The 21,106-nt window shown below is 39.1% G+C and overlaps 1 protein-coding gene and 1 pseudogene across 6 annotated transcripts in view; both read right to left on the bottom strand.

Moving 5' to 3' along the window:
• The window catches only part of BCO2 (beta-carotene oxygenase 2), a 49,851-nt gene extending 30,580 nt beyond the window's left edge, over positions 1-19,271 (bottom strand). For 2 of the 6 annotated variants that reach the window (XM_011926750.1, XM_011926751.1), the window contains exons 1-5: positions 18,293-18,400; positions 14,832-15,036; positions 1,382-1,605; positions 1,086-1,201; positions 328-430 (exon numbers count right to left, since the gene is read on the bottom strand). In XM_011926750.1, coding sequence (XP_011782140.1) covers positions 328-430; positions 1,086-1,201; positions 1,382-1,605; positions 14,832-15,022 — 634 coding nt within the window. In that variant the 5' untranslated portion in view covers positions 15,023-15,036; positions 18,293-18,400. Of the gene's footprint in view, positions 1-327; positions 431-1,085; positions 1,202-1,381; positions 1,606-14,831; positions 15,037-18,292; positions 18,997-19,062 lie in introns of those variants that run through there. The other 4 variants (XM_011926748.1, XM_011926749.1, XM_011926753.1 and 1 more) reach the window with 4 other exon arrangements.
• LOC105501025 lies at positions 12,397-13,550 on the bottom strand (annotated as a pseudogene).
• Positions 19,272-21,106: the final 1,835 nt, after the last annotated feature.

Below are 21,106 nucleotides of genomic sequence, written 5' to 3'. Positions count from 1 at the left end.
ATTTTTGTGAGACAGGATCTTGCTGTGTTGCCTAGTCTGAAGTGCAGTGGTATAGTCATGGCTCACTACACCCTCAAACTCCTGGGCTCAAGGAATTCTCCCACCTCAGCCTCCTGAGTAGCTGGGACCACAGGTGCGCACTACCACACCTGGCTAATGTTTTTGTTTTTGGGTAAAATGAGGTCTCACTTTGTTGCCCAGGCTTGTCTCGAACTCCTGGGCTCAAGAAATTCTCCGGCCTTGTCCTCCCAAAGTGCTGAGATTACAGACATGTGCCACCGTGCCTGGTCTCAATTCTTTCTAAAAAGACCTCTATCGCAACTTTACCAAATGGCCCAAAGGAGTTCCCCATATTGTATGCTGTTCCATCTGGGTCATAATGAGGATGTGCAGTTGCTCCATTCACAGCAATAAATTTGCTCCAATCTACCTGCAAATTTGAGACCATTGGAGATTTTTAATGGGCAGATCTCTACTTACATGCATAAATAGTAGAAATATCTAATGTTTTTAAAAATATGATATGAAAACTGCAATGTAAGCCCTAATTTCTTGCCTCTGAGAAATAAAAATTATTTTTCCCACTAAAAAAAAGAAATCAAGACTAAAAACAACAAACAAAAACCCACCACCACTACTAACAACAAAACCACCCTGAATAAATTTGCCTAATATCACAGGAAAATTCAAAAGAAGCATAAGAATTAAAATTAAAAATCTAGTCTAAAATTTTCTTTTTAATTAATATGTTACATGAAGGAAATACAGGTATAGACAACCTCCAGTCCAATACTAACCATAGCTAGGAAGAACAGCAACTAGCCAAAGTAGATCAGTACTATTCTATTTCTCCTTTACCCTAGCCTTCAGATGTTAGGACTAAGGAAGGAGTTTAGAATTATATTTAAGGAAAACCAACCCAGAGGCCATCAGACCAGAGGGTAAAGGTGACCTGCATCATGAATAACTTTGTTTTTGTATAGTTAAGGCTCCAATTTCTTCTTGATATACACTACTCTAAAAAGTATTTCGAATGGAAAGAAATGTTAGGATCTATTTTATTCATTTTTTTACCTGTACTTTACCTTTTCTGTCTTTTCCAGAGTTTCAATGTCCACTTTATTCATAAAGTTGGTCTCAGTGCAGAGGTAGTAATCACCCTTGTACCGCACATAGTTGACATTAGTGTTGTCAGTCATGGCTGAAACCAAACCCTAGAGTTATTTAAGTACCATGCTTACTGTAGCAGATGCTAAGCACACATTCAAAGGAAGAAAGCAATTTCAACATCCTCTCACATATACAAAAAAAATCTATTTTCAAGATTTATGTTTGTATAGATGGTATATATCATAATAGTTTAAATAATCATCACTATCACCTGCAGCTTTACCAGGCAGCTGAAACCTGGACATGAAACGTTCAAAAACATTCTTGCATGGATCCGGGAGAGCCAGTGTGCCAAATTCTGACATCACAATTCGGTTTTTAGCACTGTTGGCCTTATATGTATCACTCTGTAGAAACTTGCTTCTGTATGTCACTGTGCCCTTTGCCATCCTGAACTGGTGAAGCAGTGCCATCCCATCAAACCAATGATTGTACCTTCAAACAGGAGAAAATAGATAAATAAATATTAGTAAGAAAACATGGGATAAAAATGAGAGAAAGAGTGACAGATCTTCATTTCAAATATAAAGATAAGGAAATGGGACAGGTTCCCAGCACAACCTGATTAGTCAGAGAACTTGAAATTATGGGAGGATAGCATTTTGGGTATGTCCTAGGTATAAAAGGAAATAATAATTTACATTCTCCCGACCCTTATCCTTGTCAAAAAAAAAAAAAAAACCCTCACATTTTAGAATACCCCTATTGTGGTGAATCCTGTGAAAATTCTAATATTTACTCCATGGCTAAGATAATAGCATGAGAGGATATGGGATGCCTGACATTTACCTAATCAGAATGAGTTCCAGGCTGGGCACAGTGGCTCACACCTGTAAGCCCAGCAATTTAGGAAGCTGAGGCAGGTGGATTGCTTGAGACTAGCCTGGGCAACATAGCAAAACCCCGTCTCATTAAAAATAAAAATAAAAAAAGAAAGAGTTTCCTAAGCTTTTAGAAATAGTTATCTTCATATCTTATACGTATTAAAGTTTCCATTTACTTTAAAATTTTTCAACTTTATCAAGATTATGCTAAAGTAGACAAATAAGATAACTGTCCTTCCTAATCATTTTTGTCCATATGGTTACACCTTAGGAATTATCTACTTAAACAGTTAAACATTGAAAACTGTAAGGAAAAGTTTGTGGTTTCACTTTTTAAATGGTTTATTATATAGTCTCTTCTTTCATATGCTTAACACATTGAATGCTTAATACCTTCAGTATGGATAAACAAAGCTAACATCATTGTCTTAAAAGGCAATGGTTCCTGAAAGCAGAGACTGGAACAGATATTTGTATATCCATGTTCACAGCAGCATCATTCACAATAGCCAAAGGGTGGAAGCAACTCAAGTGTCCATCAGTGGTTGAATGCATGAACAAAATGTTTACACTGTAAGAGTTCAGAGCATGCTATGCCAAAATATGCCACTTTGACACACCGATTATTTTGAGTTAAAAGGTACTTGAAAAACAGCCGATGCATGAAGGGCACTCTGACCTTCTTTATTCCTTCCTGAAAGCAGAAATAAAACTCCCATGTGAAGGGTGCCCTCCCTGTACCGGAAGGAAAGAAGATATTTATATCACCAAAGGTAGGGAGTTGAGGCTGAGAAAATGAGAAAGATCTGTGCAAACGAACCTTGTTAAACTAACCTTTATCTTCATGGTCACTTTCACACAATTAACTGCCCTAGCCCAAACTCCTTTGTCTTGTCACATTTTCACCATTTACTACTCTTTGTCCAACCTAGCACAAGCTTTCAGCCCTAACTTATTCTTTGGCTCTTCATTTTTCTTGGCGGAGGAGTGGTTCCAAGGTACATGTAAAACTTACTAAATAAAATTTGTATGCTTTTCTCTTGTTAATCTGTCCTACGTCCGTTTAATTCTTGGGCTCAGCTGGAGACTCTAAGAGGTAAGAGGGAAAATTTTGTCTCCCCACAACATATACTGGAATATTACTTATCCTTTAAAATGAAGGAAATCCTGTCACATGTTACAACATGAAGGAACTATTGAGGACATTATGTGATATGAAATACACCAGTCGTAAAAAGACAAATACTGGATGATTCCACTTATATAAGGTATTTAAAGTAGTCAGGTTCATAGAAACAGAAGGTAGAATGGTGGTTAATAGAAGGAAGGAGAAATAAAGAATTGCTGCTTAATGAATATAGAGTTTCCATTTCACAAAATGAAAAAGTTCTAAAGATCTGTTTCATGACAAGATGAATATACTTACCACTACTTAACTGTAGTCTTAAAAATGGTTAGGATGGTAAATTTTGTGTTACATGTATTTTACCAAAATTTTTTTAATTGTAGGAAAGAAAAAAGAAAAAGTCTTTAACCCAGTGATTTGGGATGCCACTATTATCAGATAACTAAATGTCCGTAAATTCCTGGGTTTACTTCTGGTCTTTCTAATCTATATTGGTCCTTTCCTGCACCAATATCACAATGTTTTAATTGTAAAGGCTTTATGGTATATTTTAATATCTGGTAGGGCTAGTTGCTCCCTCTGAAAAAAAATGTTAGTGTTTTCTTGTCAATTCTTACATATTTATTGTGCTATATGAACTTCAGTATTAGTTGGTCCAACTTTCTTAAACAGCTTGTTGGAATTTTTATTAAGATTGTATTCGATTTATAAATTGACTCAGGGAGAACTGGGACATCTCTATGATGTTGAATCACTCTGTTCAAAAACAGGGGATGGTCCATTTATTCGAATTTATCTTCCAGGAGTGTTTTAAAGTTTGCACATTTCTAAATTCATTGCGAAGTATTTAATCTTCTTTGTTGCAATTGTAAATGAAGTTTCCCTACCATTATGTTCTCTGATTATTGTTTGCATATATGAAGGATATTATTTCAGTATGTTAATTTTATATCCTGTGACCTCACCTTTTATTATTAAATTTAGTTTTATCATTGATCCTCTATGGTTTTCCAGGATCAATATAGTTATTATATTAATATGATAAAATAGTAATATTATATCATCTGCAAAAAGAGATAATTTTACTTTACTAGTCCTTGTGCCTCTGGTCAATGTCTTTCATCTAATTGCATTGCTTACATCTGGTACAATGTTGAACAGTAGTGAAGATACTGATCATTCTTTCCTGTGTCTGGGCTTGAAGAAAATACTCGTATATTTTCCAATGTAGTATTACTGCTTGTAGCACCAAGATATAATAGATAGAGTTATATAAGATATTATATATATATATTATATACATATACCAAGATATATATACATTAAGAAACACATACATATAAAATCATATTTAGAAACTATCCAACAAACCCTATTTTCTTTTTTTTGAGATGGAGTCTCACTCTGTAGCCCAGCTGGCAGTGCAGTGGCGCAATCTTGCTCTTGCAACCTCTGCCTCCCGGGTTCAAGCGATTCTCCTACCTCAGCCTCCTGAGTAGCTGGGATCACAAGCACGTGCCACCACACCTAGCTAATTTTTTTATTTTTAGTAGATATGGGGTTTCACCATGTTAGTCAGGATGGTCTTGATCTCCTGACCTCGTGATCCACCCACCTCGGCGTCCCAAATTGTAGGGATTACAGGCATGAGCCACTGTGCCCAGCCAAAACCTATTTTCTTAAGCAATTTTTAGGAAGAGTGGATGTTTAATTTTCACAAAAGCTTTTTCAACGTCTATGGAGATAATTCTGTGATTATTTTTCCTGGAACTTATTAATATGGTGTATTTGTATTGTATTAATGAATTCACTAATAACAAGCCTAACTTGTATTCTTGAAATTAATCCCATCTGCTCATAATTTTATTTTTTAATGTGGTATTGAATTCTGTTTCTTAACAAAATATTTATTAGTGCTATAATAGTATTATATATTTTGTACTTTTTTTAAGAGACAGGATCTTGTTCTGTGGCCCAGACTGGAGTGCAGTGGCACTGTCATAGCTCACTGCATCCTCAATTCTGGGCTGAAGTGATCCTCCCACCTCAGCCTCCCAAGAAAGCTGGGACTACAGGGACATGCCACCACACTTGGCTACTTTTTAATTTTTTTGTAAAGATGGAGTCTCACTATGTTGCCCAGGCTAATCTCCAGCTCCAGGCCTCAAGAAATCCTCCTGCCTCAGCATCCTAAAGTGCTGGGATTATAGGTGTGAGCCACAGTATTTGGCCTATTTTGTACTTCATCATGGATATTCATAAATAATATTAGTCTGCAGTTTACTTTTTTCCATGATCTTTGTCATATTTAGATATTAACATGATGCTTCCTTTATAAAAACAACTGGGAAGTTTCCTTCATTTTTGATGCTCTGAAATAATTTAGAAAGTATTGGGACTATCTCACATTTGAAGGTCTGGTAGAATTCATCTGTGAAATAATCTGGGCCTGGTAATTTTTTTGAGAAATATTTCCTTAATAAGGTTCCTATTTCTTCTAGAGAAACTGGTCTACTTAAAACTTCCCTCTCTAAGGCCAGGCGTGGTGGCTCACGCTTGTAATCCCAGCACTTTGGGAGACAAGGTGGGCGGATCATGAGGTCAGGAGATCAAGACCATCCTGGTTAACACGGTGAAACCCGTCTCTACTAAAAATACAAAAAAATTTAACCAGGTATGGTGGCAGGCACCTGTAGTCCCAGCTACTCGGGAGGCTGACACAGGAGAACGGCGTGAACCTGGGAGGCGGAGCTTGCAGTGAGCCGAGATTGCACCACTGTACTCCGGCCTGGGCGACAGAGCGAGAGTCCTTCTCAAAAATAAAAAATAAAACAAAAATAGAAAAATAAAAAACTTTCCTCTCTATCAATTTTGTTTAATTCTTTTTCTTTTCCTTTTTATAGAGACAAGGTCTGGCTATGTTGCCCAGACTGGTCTCGAACTCCTTTCCTCAAGCAATCCTCCTGCCTCACCCTCCCAAAGTGCTAAGGTTATCCTGCCGTGACCTCCCAAAGTGCTGGGATTACAGGCATGAGCCACCACACCTGGCCTCCATCAATTTTGGTAATCTGCTTTCCCTATAGAATTATCCATTTTATCAAGGCTTTCAAATGTATTTGCATAAAGGCCTTCAAAGTCTCTTGTAATTAATTTTTTTGTTTCAATTATTTCTTCTCCATTGTCATTTCATACTTTGTATATTCGTGCCTTTTCACTTTTTCTTCTTGATCATGTTAACTAATGGTTTGTCTACTTTGGTAGTATTTTTCAAAAAAAGTTACAATAATTTCAAGAATTTTTGCTACTTAATATATTTCAATTTGTTAGATTCTATCTCAAGATATCCTGTCATTCCATGCATTCGTTTATTCAAGTCAACATATGCTTGAGTCCCTACTATCTGCCAGGCATTGTGCCAAGGTCAGCACTTACAGGCACATAAATAACAGATACAAAGTGATTGCTGCTACAAGGGAGAAACTTAAAAAAAAAAAAAGCTATTTATGCAGAGAAGGAGCAACAGGATGGAAAGCTGGGGGAATCAGGAAAAGGTCAACAAGAAAGGCGACATTTGACTGGTTCTTTATGGATGTCTGCCAATTGCAGAGGGGACAAGCGCAGAGGTGATGGAAGGGGGAAGCGTCAAAAGACATATAGTATCTTAGAGGAACAGCCAGTTGAGGGGGTAGCGTGTGGGCGGAGCTGTCCGTGGCACGTGATAATGTTGGAGAAACAGGTCAGCCCGCATCACCAGCACTTAGACTAAGGCTTAATGACCTTCAACAGGCAAGTGTGAAGTTGTGAAACAGGAGAGTGAAACTGTGTGACTAGCATCTTGGAATAGAAAGAACAGCATGCAGACTGAAGAAGCCAACGAGGAGCCCAGGCAATGATTCAAGCAAGAGAGGATAAGCACCTAAACTGAAGCAGCACCAGTGAGCAAAGGACAAACTCCAGAAACAAGTCAGAGATGACTGATAGGATAGGCAGCGACAAAAAGAGAGGGTCCAAAAAGTCAGGCCTGAATGACTGGCTGCCTGCTGATACTTTAACCGGGATGGAGAAGACATGAAGAACAAGTACCGGGGAAAAGTCAATGGCTCGGTTTTGAGAGTCTGAGCTCTTTGTAGAACACCAGAGTATAGATGTTCCACAGCCAGTTGGCAAAACACAGGTCTAGAGCCCAAGAGCTGGGGGCGGGGTGGGAGATCCACGTTTGAGAGTATCTAGGTATAAGCTTGCCAATGGGACAACTGCCATCTACCGAGCACTTACTACATGCCAGGTATTGTGCTAAGCACTTTGCTACATCCCTTATACATATATTCTCCCTTCACGTTGACCCTGCAAGGGAATATTTTTCCCAATTTACAGATGTGGAAACCAAGGTTCAGAGGAATATGCCCACAGTCTCAGGGCTGCTCAGTGACAGAACAAGGGTTTGAGTTCAGTAATGACACTAACTCCTGGGCTCTACAGCATCCCAAAAGGTACGGCGAGCTCCAAGAGTTATTTGGCAGAGAAGGAAATGGGAGAGATCATGATGCATCAAGGTTTCAGAGAAGAGGAAGAGGGCTGTGTCCTCTGATCAGGATCAAAGCAAAACTTGAATTTGCTGAATACTAAGACAAATCCATGGGAATGAAGTATGTGTAGGCATTGTATAAAGTATTATAAAATAATCTAGAGATGATTTAAAAGATATGGGAGGACGTATGTAGGTTAAAAGCGAATATATGCATTTTATATAACAGACTTCAGCATACTTGGATTCTGGTATTTAGGGGGGTCCTCTAACCAATGCCCTGTGAATACTGAGGGACGAAGTGTGGGGGTGGGAAGAGGGAAGCTGAAGGAGTTCAAATGCAGCTGCCCCACAAGTCATTCCTTCCTATGAAGTAGGCCAGTTTATCTGCTGAGGGTGAAAGGGACAGGGAGAATAAAGGAGGCCTCAGGAAAGGGTCAGAGACTTGCAGCAGACCCTGTGAGAAGCTGGAAACAACACTGACTGCTAAAGATTCCTGGCAGCACCAAGCACTCAGCTAGGACTGGAAATCATCATTTGTAATTGAATCAATCAGCAAGGTTGTGTGATTTGCTGTAGACCTGCTCAGCAGGCCTGGGCCATGAGCAGAGGAAACCAAGGATAGGCCAATCTAGTACTGAAAATAATCAGAGGAGAGGCAGTGACCCACCAGGGCAAAGGAAGTGAGCGTGGTGTTCGAACTGCTTGAAGTGACTGATGGTAAAGTCTGGGCCAGGGAGAAGAAGTTAAGAGACAGTGGATAAGACTTAAGAAGGTAGAGGACAGGAAGGAAAGGAGAACTTGATGGAATGAAAAAATAAGTTTAATGGGAATGTATGACTGTGAAAACTGGGGTTTCGAGCAGAGTAGAGTTTCAGAGTTCAAGATTTCAGGGGTGGAGAAATTCTGTAGAGTAAGTTCCAAGTGTGGCCTCGGTATGTGGCCTTGTTGAAGTGGCACAGAGGGGGACAATCATTACAGTGGGGACAGTCCAGGAACTGGAAGCCTAGACTATGGATCCTGAAGTCCTGTCTAGAGAATGGTAGAGACTAAAGGTGCTGACGCTATTTAACATTCTGCCCAAATCATGTAACTTTATTCTTTTTACTTTTGTTTAATTTTTATTTTTTGTAGAGATGGAGTCTTGCTATGTTACCCAGGCTAGCCTCGAACTCCTGGCCTCAAGCCATCCTCCTGCCTTGGCCTCCCAAAGCACTGGGATTATACGTGTGATAAACCACACCCAGTCTTCACATAATTTTAAAAACTAGTATGTCTTCAATTAAATCACTGATGAAAACAATTTAATTGAAGATAGGCCTTTGGCATGTCATCACTGTGTCTGCGTGCTGACATGAATATGTTAAATGGCATCTAACAGAGTAACCAGAGCTTCACATGTGAGCAGGGCTATTCTTATCCATAGGTGAAGGTTTACACTGCCCTTCCCTAGGTCACTGCCTCTCCCTGTATGTCCTGTCTTGGCAGCCAACCACTAAACTGAGTGTCTGTCTCCCTTTGACCTGAAGATATCTGTCCAAGGGGAAGGCAAGACTTTGTTCCTGCTATAAATGCCCACCACTGACTCTGAAGAAACTGATTTGAGGACAAAGTAGACACTTGTGAGGGCCAGCCATGCCATCCACTTGTCCCACAAAGATTCTTATCTTCAAAGAGGCCTATGGGGCAAGCCTGGACCCTGAGTGGTTCTGCTACTTGGTTTGAACAATATATTACAGCGTCTCCTTCTGCAGCAGGTGAAATACCATATACCCTCTGTAAGAGGCTGTTTATTCTCTGGGAGTTGGATTAGAAGTTTCTCCTCCTCCTCCCCTTTGCCCTCCTTCTCTTCTACTTCTCCTTGCCTCATAGTCTTTTTTTAAACATCCCTAGTTCTTCGTCTGTTTCCAACAACAGACCATGAGAGACAGAAGGACCATGATCAAATTCCAACCAGGCCCAGAGGAAAGGGCATGGTGATTTACCAAACAGAAACTAGAATGGTGGTTTCCAGGGGTTAGAGGAAGGGAAGAATGGGAAATTAGTGTTCAGTGGATACAGGGTTTCAGTTTTGCAAGTTAAAATGAGTTCTGTGAATGGATGGTAGCACAATCATATGAATCTACTTAATGCCATTGAATTCTACATATAAAAATGGTTAAGATGGTAAATTGTATGTTTTCTATATTTTACCACAATATTTAAAAAAAAAAAAAACAGTAATTCCTGGAATTCATCTAGCCATTAAAAATAATGATCTTTCAGACTTGGTAGCAACATGAATAAAAAGGCTTATGATAGTGTGAAGTTTTATTACAGCGGGGCAAATAATACTACATATAATCGTAATTACTTAAAACAAATCTATAGAAATAGTGGGGAAGACTGGCAGGAAATACATCAAAGTGCTAATAAAGGATGTGTCAGGTGGTACATGCTTCCCCCAGCCTCCCTTTTCTATATTTTAAAAAGTTTTATATGGGTAAAACTTTTATAATAAAAAATTGTTTCTAATATTTAACAATGTTTAAAACAAAGCAGATTCCATCCTGGCCATAGAGGTTTTGTCACATAGCTTCATGTCCCTAGTAGATACTGAGGGAAATTTATACTGAAGAGTTACTGGTTTTTCATTTATTTTTTTAACACTATGTCATTTATTAATGCAGTATACATTAGATCTAAAATCTGCAGTTTCTAAGCACACCATGTTTAGATCTTTCAGATCCTTCTGCAGTGTTAGGTTATTTCTACAGAGGTACCTTTAAATGAATGAATAACACATTCTATAATTCCTGAAAATATAGTACAGAGTGAAATGACTTAAATATAATTTAGGCACATATTGATTATGAAAATAGATTATCTCTCAATACTTCTCTGTCTTGGTAAAAATAAGAAAAAGAAAATAATTCATTTCTGAAGTTGCTTTCCTTCACTTGTAAAGGTCTGATCTCCTCCCACTATGCATACGTACCCTTTACTGTTAAGGAAAGCTTTGCATATGTAGATATAGAAGAATGAGTTACATAAATACTAAAGATATGTCATTCTCCCAAAGGAGACACTGGTGGTTTTCAATGATTCCTTGCCTCATGTTGATGAGTCTGTAGAATTCAGAACCCATTTGGACACAGACAATATCCCTTCTCCTGGGGCAGAAATAAGGACACCAGGTTACTAGTAAAGAGGTACAGGCCCTTCCTCTGCTGCTGCAGAGAGATAATGACTGAAGAAAATTGGGCTAAAATTTGTTTAAAAAAAAAAAATATGTACATATATATGTAAAAGAATCACAGGTGCTGACTGATTGGCATTACATCTTGGAGCAGCCAAATGCCTTTATTTTTACTTGATGTATATATTTTTTGGTGGCTGTAATCAAATATGTGTTTAAAATTCCTCATTCCTGGGTTGGGCACAGTGGCTCACACCTGTAATCTCAGCACTTTGGGAGGCCGAGGCAGGCGGATCACGAGGTCAGGAGATCAAGACCATCCTGGCTAACACGGTGAAACCCCGTCTCTACTAAAAATGCACAAAATTAGCTGGGCATGGTGGTGGGCAACTGTAGTCCCAGCTACTCAGGAGGCCAGGAGGCGGAGCTTGCAGTGAGCCAAGATCGCACCACTGCACTCCAGCCTGGGCGACAGAGTAAGATTCTGTCTCAAAAAAAAAAAAAATTCTCATTCCCCACTGTAGGGTTCTAACTGCAATTATATTACATTGCCTTTTAGCAGACAACTCTACCATATTCATTTATATAAGCTTTGATTGCAGTAGCTCTGGATTTAGTACCTATTTCTAAGCTGGCCCTATGTAAGCTATTTGGTATTTGAATTAAATGAATATTAATGATGCACCACCTTGGTTTTTTGGTTTTGAAGTATCTTCCTATGCTTGTGATGATTGTATCAGAAAACTAGGCTAATAGTGTAAATAGATAGAATTGCTTGGTCTGGTGTTGATTGAAACTTGCCTAGAATGAAATTCTGAGAAATTCTCATTTATAAGTGTTGTAGTGATAGGTAAGTTCTTCCTCCATTCGGAGTTCCACTGTATCTTTGGAATGACAGTGATGCACAACGATGTCTTTCTTTCCACTCTGTGTCAATCAGTAAGAATTGGATATTACTTTAATTTAGCTATTGTTTTCTCCTAAAAAGTAAACATTATAAAAATGAACCTGAAAAGAGTCTTAGGGAGTCTGATCTCACCATATTCATATGTTGTGACAGGTATTTAAAGAGGGAAGGCATCACTAAAGCTATTTATAACCCTGAACAACCTTTTCCAAGTTTTCATAAAGATTTAACAATTTAAATATCCATACTGCATCTAGGTATTCAATAAATATAATTGCATATGTTGTGTTTTCCATAAATTAAAATCCTCAAATGCATGTCAAACCAAGATGGTATTTCCACATCATGCCTATTTAAAAACAAATATAATAGATACTATTCCTGGTCATAAAGCCAGGTAAACCCCTTTACCCCATTCAAAAGGCAGAAATATCTATTTTCCCTACATCTATTAAGTGAGTGCTTTTCTGTTAAAAATCAGAATATGGGGAAAAAGTCAATTTTTTTCCTTATGCACCGCTGAGAACAAGCATAATCCTCTAAACATTTTTTTTTTTTTAATTTCCTTACAGTGTTATTTCTTCTAGACAACTGAGTGGGTAGAGAAAGAAAAGTGATAAGGAATACACTTTTATCTTGTACATCTTCCTCCAGTCCCTAAAATTCTCATCTGACACTTCGTGACATGTGTAGTGGTGTCAGCATCTCTTCAAATACAGCTCCTCTCAGGTTGGCTTCTTGAAGATCACACCCAGACAGATCACAGTTCTCTAAATCAGTTCCTGCCAGAGTTGCTCCTCTGAGGTTACAGTTCTTCACTTTGCATTTTTTAATGTAGCCAGTCTCAGGTTAATTCCTGTCATCTGACTTCCCTCCATATCCACACCTTTCAGATTAGCACCTTCTAAATTGGCTTTAACACCAGAAAGATCCTCAAAATTACACAGTTTCAGGGATGCTCCTTCTGCATTAGAACAGAGCATCTTGATTCCCTGGAGATTTGCACAGTCTAGCACTGATCCAGAGAGATCAGCTTGTTCAAGATTTGCACAGCAAAGATTTGTACGGGCAAGATTACAGCGGCTTAAATTGGCCATTTTGAAGTTAACGTATCGAAGGTCCAAACAAGAAAGATCAGCACCACTGAAGTTCAAACCCTGGCATCGCAGTTCTGACTTGGTTGGAGTTGCTAGCAGAAATCGGACAAATTCCTTTTGGGATATTGGTGAATGATCCTCCAGTGGTTGAGAATTCTTTATTGCCACTTCTAGGTGTTCAATCAATGAGTCAATACCAAAAAATCTTGCTTCTTCTAACACACCCAATAAACTAATGCCATCATTTACAATGAGCTGTCCATGACGCAAGTAATTCAAAATGGGTTCAAAGTACTCAGGACTTCGGTCAGTTAAGAAAGCTCCTCTATGATCTTGCTAATTTCCCTAGACACCTTTGTCCTTAAATATGTGGGCCAGCATACCGTCAGGTTCTTTATTCACTAAAGTGCTCCCGGTAGTTGTAAAGTACCGCCCTCCAACATTTAATGTCAGCCAGTCTGTGTGGAATCCTAACAATCCTTCAGGAGGCTTAGAATCTGTCTGAGGATCAATAAATGGCTCTCCTTCACAAACAAACAAAACATCATCATCCCTGATCAAAGCAATATCATCAATCAGTCTACCTTTTCCATTATACACATTGGTGGCTTTTATGCCAAGTTTACTGCTGGCCACAGAAAGCAAATCAGATAAAGTTCCATATACAGCAACTATCTTTCTATTCTTGGGGCTGCCGTTCAGGAACAGGGTCACCAGACTCATTGCACTGCCCCTGCTGGGTCCTGAGCCGTCACCCTTCCACCTGGTCCTCCTCCCACCTTTTCCTCCTCCTGCCCTTCCCCTCCCTCCACCCACTCGGATTTGCCTCCCTTTGCCACCTTCCTGCCCTCGGGGACACACCACACACACGCACTCTGCCCCACACCCAGGGCTCTGCCAGTCCTCCTTCCCACCCCGCCCCAAGGCTCCTCAGCCTGCCTGAGTTTTTCATTTATTGACATCTATTTATTGAATGCTATTTAGGTGCAGACCACTGTTACAGGTAGTGGGGATACACGATGAACTAGAAAAAAAATCTCTACCCTCATCAAATTACATTCCAATGGGGGAACAGAGCTTAACGCTCAAATAACAAACAAAAAAATACCAGACACTGATGACGCTGTGTAGATAATTAAAATAGGTAATGTAATTAATACAGTCAGCCCTCCATACCCATAGGCTCCACATCTGTGGATTTAACCAATCTCTTGAGTCAAAAATATTGTGGGGAAAAAAAGCCACAAAGTTCTGCAAAGCAAAACTTGAATTTGCTGAGTACTCCATGGGAATGAAGTATGTGTAGGCATTGTATTAAGTATTATAATATAATCTAGAGATTATTTAAAAGATATGGGAGGACATGTGTAGGTTAAAAGCAAATATATGCATTTTATATAAGAGACTTCAGCATACTTGGATTCTGGTATTTAGGGGGGTCCTCTAACCAATGCCCTGTGAATACTGAGGGATGACTGTGCTGGCATTTTTATGTTGGGAGATCAGGAAAGGCTCAAAGGACATGAGATTTGAGTTGACATCCGAATGACAAGACCAGTCTTGGGAAGATTAGGGAAGATAGGTGAGAGAACTAATGCTAAGATGCTGAGCAGATACAACTGTGCCCAGTTTGAGGAACTGAAAGAGACCATTGTGTCTGGCAAGTGCTGGGTTAGGGAGAGAGTGGTATGAGGAGACATTGCCCTTCCTTCAGGAACTCGCAGGAAAACAGCTCAGTCATCACACAGACAGCTTCTGACATCTCTCTTCTTTTGGAACAAACTACAGAGGGCTTCAAATTTACAATAGTCTACAGAGCAGAAAAAGCAGGATATTTTGTTTAAAAAGTCTCCTTTTTTCTCCTCTGGGCTACAGTTTCCTTATCTGTAATCAAAGGGATGGAATGGCAATATTAACCTCACAGAGGAAGCAGATATTAATGCATATTTCATAGAACCAGCCCATGCCAAGAAATTCAAGTTGTTCTCCAAAATCAAGGCTTACTTATCCTTCCCAAACTCGAATTTCCCAGGTCCAATTCGCAGAAGAGAGCCATTGAGCCACTTAGGAAAATGTCCCCAGATCCGAGCAGAGATGCCCCGTGGAGCCTCTTCCACTGTGGTCAGTAGCGGTGCAACACATGGCAGACCCCGACACTGCCCAAAGATGGCTTTTTTCTGATGAGTATTTCCCATGTACCTTTTGAAAACTGTGCAGAGGAAACCAAAAGCACAAAAAATATTTTACCAAATCTTCTATAAACTTGCCTGTTTCCCACAGACAATAATCTCATCAATTGGCAGCTTGAGGGAAACGTGAACCTAACACCAAATACGGTCTCCAAATTTCTTCTCTCTCCTTCCTCATTCTCAGACTATCAACACTTTGGTTCTCCATTTTCAACCCACAACAATTCCATTTCTTGTAGTACTAATCTGCCTAAGAACTAACTTAGGACTTCAGTTACTATTTTTATCATTTCTCATAGTTGAACAATGCCTTTTTACAAGAATAAAGTTACATGCCAACCCCAGATGTGCTAAGAGCAACCGCGTTGTTATAAAAATGACCACCATTCAATATTATCCAATTACATTGACCCCAGTAATTTAGATATACCAGAATCTGATTCCAAAGATTTCATAGTGATTCTTGTGATTTTAATAAGATCTTAAATTTAATTCCTTTTATTTGAATGGCATATACATGAAAATGCAAGGCATTTTCCAGTAGAAGGATGTCAAAAATTAAATTATGCAGTGATATCCAGTCTGAAATTACCTAAAGAGCAAAGGGCACACGAAGTAAAAATCATTACTGTATAATATGGAACTGAAACCTTTCCCTATTATTTTAACATTACTCAGTGTTCACAAGGCAGTACGGCCTAACATAGAGGGGTGGTCAAATAAATAATTAAGTGCTATAAAATAGAATTCTTTATCTCATAAAAGTTTAAGAGTGATTCAGAAATCTAGACTAGAAAAATGAGCTAACACATAGGGACACTATTACTCTTAAGAAATGAGATTTGCATTCTTTTAGCAAGTTATTACTATCCCATTTCTTTCAAATCTTTCAAAAATTCAGCTTGAAGCACATGAGACATTCTACTCCCCTATATGACATGTAACAATTGAGGCAAACCTAATTCTTTCCTGATTTTTCAAATAAAATTCTCTTTCACCCTGAATGTCCTTCCCAATGTCCTTATCTCTAGTTCTAAGAAAATTCCAGCAGAGCACGGTGGCTCACGCCTGTAATCCCAGCACTTTGGGAGGCCAAGGGGGGTGGATCACCCGAGGTCAGGAGTTCAAGGTCAGTCTGGCCAACATAATGAAGCATAATGAAAGCCCATCTCTACTAAAAATACAAAAAAATTAGCCAGACGTTGTGGCAGACCCCTGTAATCTCAGCTACTCAGGAGCTGAGGTAGGAGAATCACTTGAATCCGGGAGACAGAGGTTGCAGTGAGCCGAGATCACACCACCGCTCTCCAGCCTAGGCAACAAGAGCAAAACTTTGTCTCAAAAAGAAAAAAAAAAAAAATTCATTAATTGATCAAGGTCTATCTCCAGGGTTACAGTACTTCCCTTAAGAGGCAGCACAGTGTAGGCTGGGCACAGTGGCTCACACCTGTAATCCCAGCACTTTGGGAGGCTGAGGCAGGTGGATCACGAGATCAGGAGTTCAAGACAAGCCTGGCCAAGATGGTGAAACCTCGTCTCTACTAAAAAACACACACACACACACACACACACACAAAATCAGTGGCAGCTGCCTGTAATCCCAGCTACTCAGGAGGCTGAAGTAGGAGAATCGCTTGAACTCAGAGGGCAGAAGTTTCAGTGAGCCGAGATCATGCCACTGCACTCCAGCCCGGGTAACAGAGTGAGACTCCGTCCCAAAAAAAAAAAAAAGAGGCAGCACAGTGTAATATTTAAGGGTGTGAGCTGGAGCTCTACCTGGCTCCAGCTGGTTGGTTTCAAATGTGCCCCCTCCCAAATAAGAAGCCTTGAGAAAGATGCTTATCATCTCTCTGTGGTCTGTTTCCTCTTTTCTAAGATGGGGATAATGATAATTCATATTACTTCTAAGGCTATAAGTAATAAATGAGTTACTTTATGTAAAGCTTTTAGAACAGAATACTCAAAAAATGCTACTATTATATTTACATAGCTTTTAATGATAGTCCAATAAGATGTAATATCTTCTTTATTTTATTCATTTGACAAAGTACTTGGTACTGCTGAGGGAAAAAAAGCATTAGAACCCTGAAATAAAAGAACTGACTGCCTAGTAAACAGATCACTGACACTGTAAGTGTTTTATTTCAGCATTGTTTCTCAGAGTCTGGTACAGGACTGCTTGCAACAGAAAGACCTGGTGTTATTGCTAAAATGCAGTTTCCTGGACTCCATTCTGGTCCTAATAAATCAGAATCGCTGGGGAAGGGCAAGTAGTGTTCTTAGGCATACTAAAATCTGGGAACTATAGTATTAGAAGTACAAAGAGGATGCTTTGAAAAGATAGAGAAGGAAAAACTCTCAGTTATTCATTTTACTCTATTTTTATTAACATTATGCATATTTATCTTATTCTCAGATTAAAATAAATTCCCTAAGGTCAGGTATGTAATTTACTCATCTTACTTTTTTAAGGAAATTGAATGGCCTAATTGGGCATTTGTTTAAGTAGAGATACACGAATTTAAGCATTTTACATTGTAGAAAATATTTACATGTCTATATGTTGTATACTCCATAGCATGCTGTTGGTAATCTGCTACATGATCTTCAAAGTTTCAATAGACTTTGATGTTAACACTTTCTTAAACTCCTTTCTATTCGTAGCTTCTGAGACATTATCCTATTCTAACTTTTCTGCTGCCCTATAACTACTCTCTGCATTCTGCTAGTTTTATTTATTTATTTATTTATTTATTTATTTTGAGGCGGAGTCTCGCTCTGTCGCCCGGACTGGAGTGCAGTGGCCAGATCTCAGCTCACTGCAAGCTCCGCCTCCTGGGTTTACGCCATTCTCCTGCCTCAGCCTCCCGAGTATGCTAGTTTTATTACTTATTAGCTGACAACCTTGAGCAAGTTACTTAATGTCTCTGAGCCTCAGGTTTTTCAATGATAAAATGGAAATAAAAGGAGATTAATATTTCCTGTTTATGTCTGTCGTCATAATCAAATATAAAGATACTGGATGCTTTCCAAATGTTAATTCCCTTTAGGGGCTCCTTGTCTCCCTTATCACTTCATGAATGCTCCTAAGGTCCTACCTTGGATCTTTAATCTCAGCACTCTCCCTTGGCAATCTCATCTAGTCTCTTAATTTCACCAATTACTTCTGGCAGGTGACCTTCAACATGTCAAAATAGAATTTTTAATTTCCCCCCTTCCAAATCAATTTTCTTCATCTAGGATATTTCCCAACTCCTTCAGATGACATTCACTCACCTAACTCATCCTTCAAGATCCAGTTTCCATGTCATTTGCTTTATAAACACAGCATTCGCCTTACCTACAGCAAGAACTGATTCTCCTTAGTCTGAACTCACAGCATCTGTTTATAGCTCTCGTATGGACCTTATCTTATCTGTCTTGTATGATAAATGATACTACCAGTACTCCTTGAGTACAGGGTCTGGTGTTTGTCTCCCCTCTCCTTCCAGCACGTAATACATTCCCTTGCATACTACAAACATTAAATTACTACATTAAGTAATTTTAAAATTTATAGTGCATATTAGTATGATTTCTGAAAGTTCTAGATCAGCCAATTTCTATAAATAAAATCATGTAACAATGGTAGCCATAATAGGAGGCTATAAAACAATAAATGAGTTTTAAGGCAGTCCCCGCAAAATGCAAGTAGAGAAACCAAACAACTACATTAGAACGTGTGGCAGTGATTTTTCAATTTAGAAAACCCTAAATATTGAATATTCTTCTTATTGCAAATCCCAAAGAATCCCAAGCCCCTGAATCCTGCCCTAAATATTGCGTAAAATATGCAAATGTGAAGGCTGTATCCCTGACCATGAGGAAACAATCCTAACTCAGCCTTCTTTAACTTCCGGGACTCTGCGGAATTGCTGTCTAATCTAAGGCACACAGGACGGAAAGCTTCCGAAGCTCCCAGCAGTCTTTAGGAAAGAGGCACAGAATTCTAAGTACAGACTGGCAAGAAGAGGAGGATGAGGAAGAGAAAAGGGTAAACCCCCTACCTGGGAGCCGGTGCACCATCACAGGAAGGAAATCCACTGCAGTGGCAGAAAGACTCCTGATAAAATGGAGAAAGACTCGAAAAAACATTTTCGTATTGAGCAGATCCCGTGATTTCCAAATCCTCTCACACTGGCAGCTTTGAGTACTACTAAACAATGAACACGCATAGAACTGCCTGGACTGTCCCTCCCTTACTGACAGGTCGAAGTGAGGAGGAGGTTTAAGGGGCGGGGCTTATTTCCATGACAACTGTCCAAACAACCTATCTTTAATAAGCAGCTGTTTGAAATATTAAAATTAGACCACCAGTAGTGGTCTCCCCCTCCCTAAACTTTTCTTTTTCAAACCTGTTCACACACTATAGTTAAGTCCGTTTATATTGATGCACAGCATCAATTTTATTATGCCACTCTTCTCTTCTGGAAGATTCTGACACAGAATAAAGTCCAAATTTAGACTTCCACTAGAGGACTCTACAATCTGGCAACAATTTACCTTTCATTATTTTTCTCTTCCTTTAAATCACTTCATCCTTCCTTTCCTTTTCTATTCATTAATTTTGCAGAACATTTTCTGACAATCTAGCATGAGTGAAAGTATGCCCTCAAAATGTATATGACTTTATTAATTTAATTTTTAGCACCAATGTATCAAATACTGTGCTACAAAGAAAGAATACCAAGAAACAAGATTGTCCCTGCTCTGCAGGAGTTTAGACCATACACTATTCCCCTTCATGAATTTTCATCCTAGCAAAGTGACTAACATACCATGATATGTTTGTTCTTCTGTGCCACTGAAGAAACTTTTCTCCTGCCTGAAATATCCCCTTTCCTTTTCAAAAATCCCATTGAAAATCTACCTCTCTGACTCCCTTACCAAAAGGTCTTCTAGTAACTTCCACAGCACTGCCACAGAGTTGCTTTTAACACTAACATATCATGTTTTCCTGGCAAAATTGTAAGTATATTTCAAGAAAGAAGTGGTTAAAATTGTCAGAAGGGAGTGTCTTAATACATCTAGCAGAGTACAGAGATGGTTTGGTATATATTTTGATTAGTAATCAATGAAAAATAACTTACAAATTTGTGAGACTTTATTGAAATAGTAAAGAGTAACATCAGAAGTGTAAATTAAAGGGCAGTGGTATTCCTGCAATAGCATTTCTCCAGTTGTGAGATAATTTTTTTTTTTTTTTTCTGAGACAGAGTCTCACTCTGTCACCCAGGCTGGAGTACAGTGGCACAATCTCGGTTCACTGCAACCTCCGCCTCCCAGGTTCAAGTGATTCTCCTATCTCAGCCTCCTGAGTAGCTAGGACTACAGGTGTACGCCACGATACCTGGCTACTTTTTTTTATTTTTAGTAGAGACAGGGTTTTGCCATGTTGCCCAGGTTGGTCTCAAACTCTTGACCTCAAGTGATCTGCCTGCCTCAGCCTCTCAAACTGCTGGGATTACAGGTGTGAGCCACCATGCCTGGCCAAGATAATGACTCTTGTCTATGTGAATGGTACCAAAGCCATCCAAATTTGATTTTAAAAATAAGCCTTCATGATTAGGCTTTCAGGCACCTTTATACTAGAAGGTATAACAATTCGGAACAGTAAACACATTGTGACATAAAATCAGTTCTCCAGTCTTAATCATATCAAATGAAATGATCAAATCCATTTTCTGAACCTTCAAAGGGAAGAACTAGATGTTGAACAATGGTGATACCATCGGGATATAACAAGTATATTATGAAATCTAGTCTGAAACAATCTGTTGGCCTTATTTTTCATATTAGTAATAAATGCTTAGAAAAAGAACATTTCTTAATGATGGTAGGTCAAAATCCAGACGACATGTCGTATTAACTCACAAACCTTCTGGTTGTATTTAGTTTTAAAAAATTTCCTTTTGGCCGGGCGCAGTGGCTCATGCCTATAATCTCAGCATTTCAGGAGGCTGAGGTGGGTGGGTCACCTGAGGTCAGGAGTTCAAGACCAGCCTGGCCAACACGGCAAAACCCCATCTCTACTAAAAATACAAAAATTAG

The sequence above is a fragment of the Colobus angolensis genome, unplaced genomic scaffold, assembly GCF_000951035.1.
Source record: "Colobus angolensis palliatus isolate OR3802 unplaced genomic scaffold, Cang.pa_1.0 Scaffold7, whole genome shotgun sequence".
NCBI classification, from domain to species: Eukaryota; Metazoa; Chordata; class Mammalia; order Primates; family Cercopithecidae; genus Colobus; species Colobus angolensis.
This window is presented reverse-complemented; position numbering and strand designations above follow the sequence as displayed.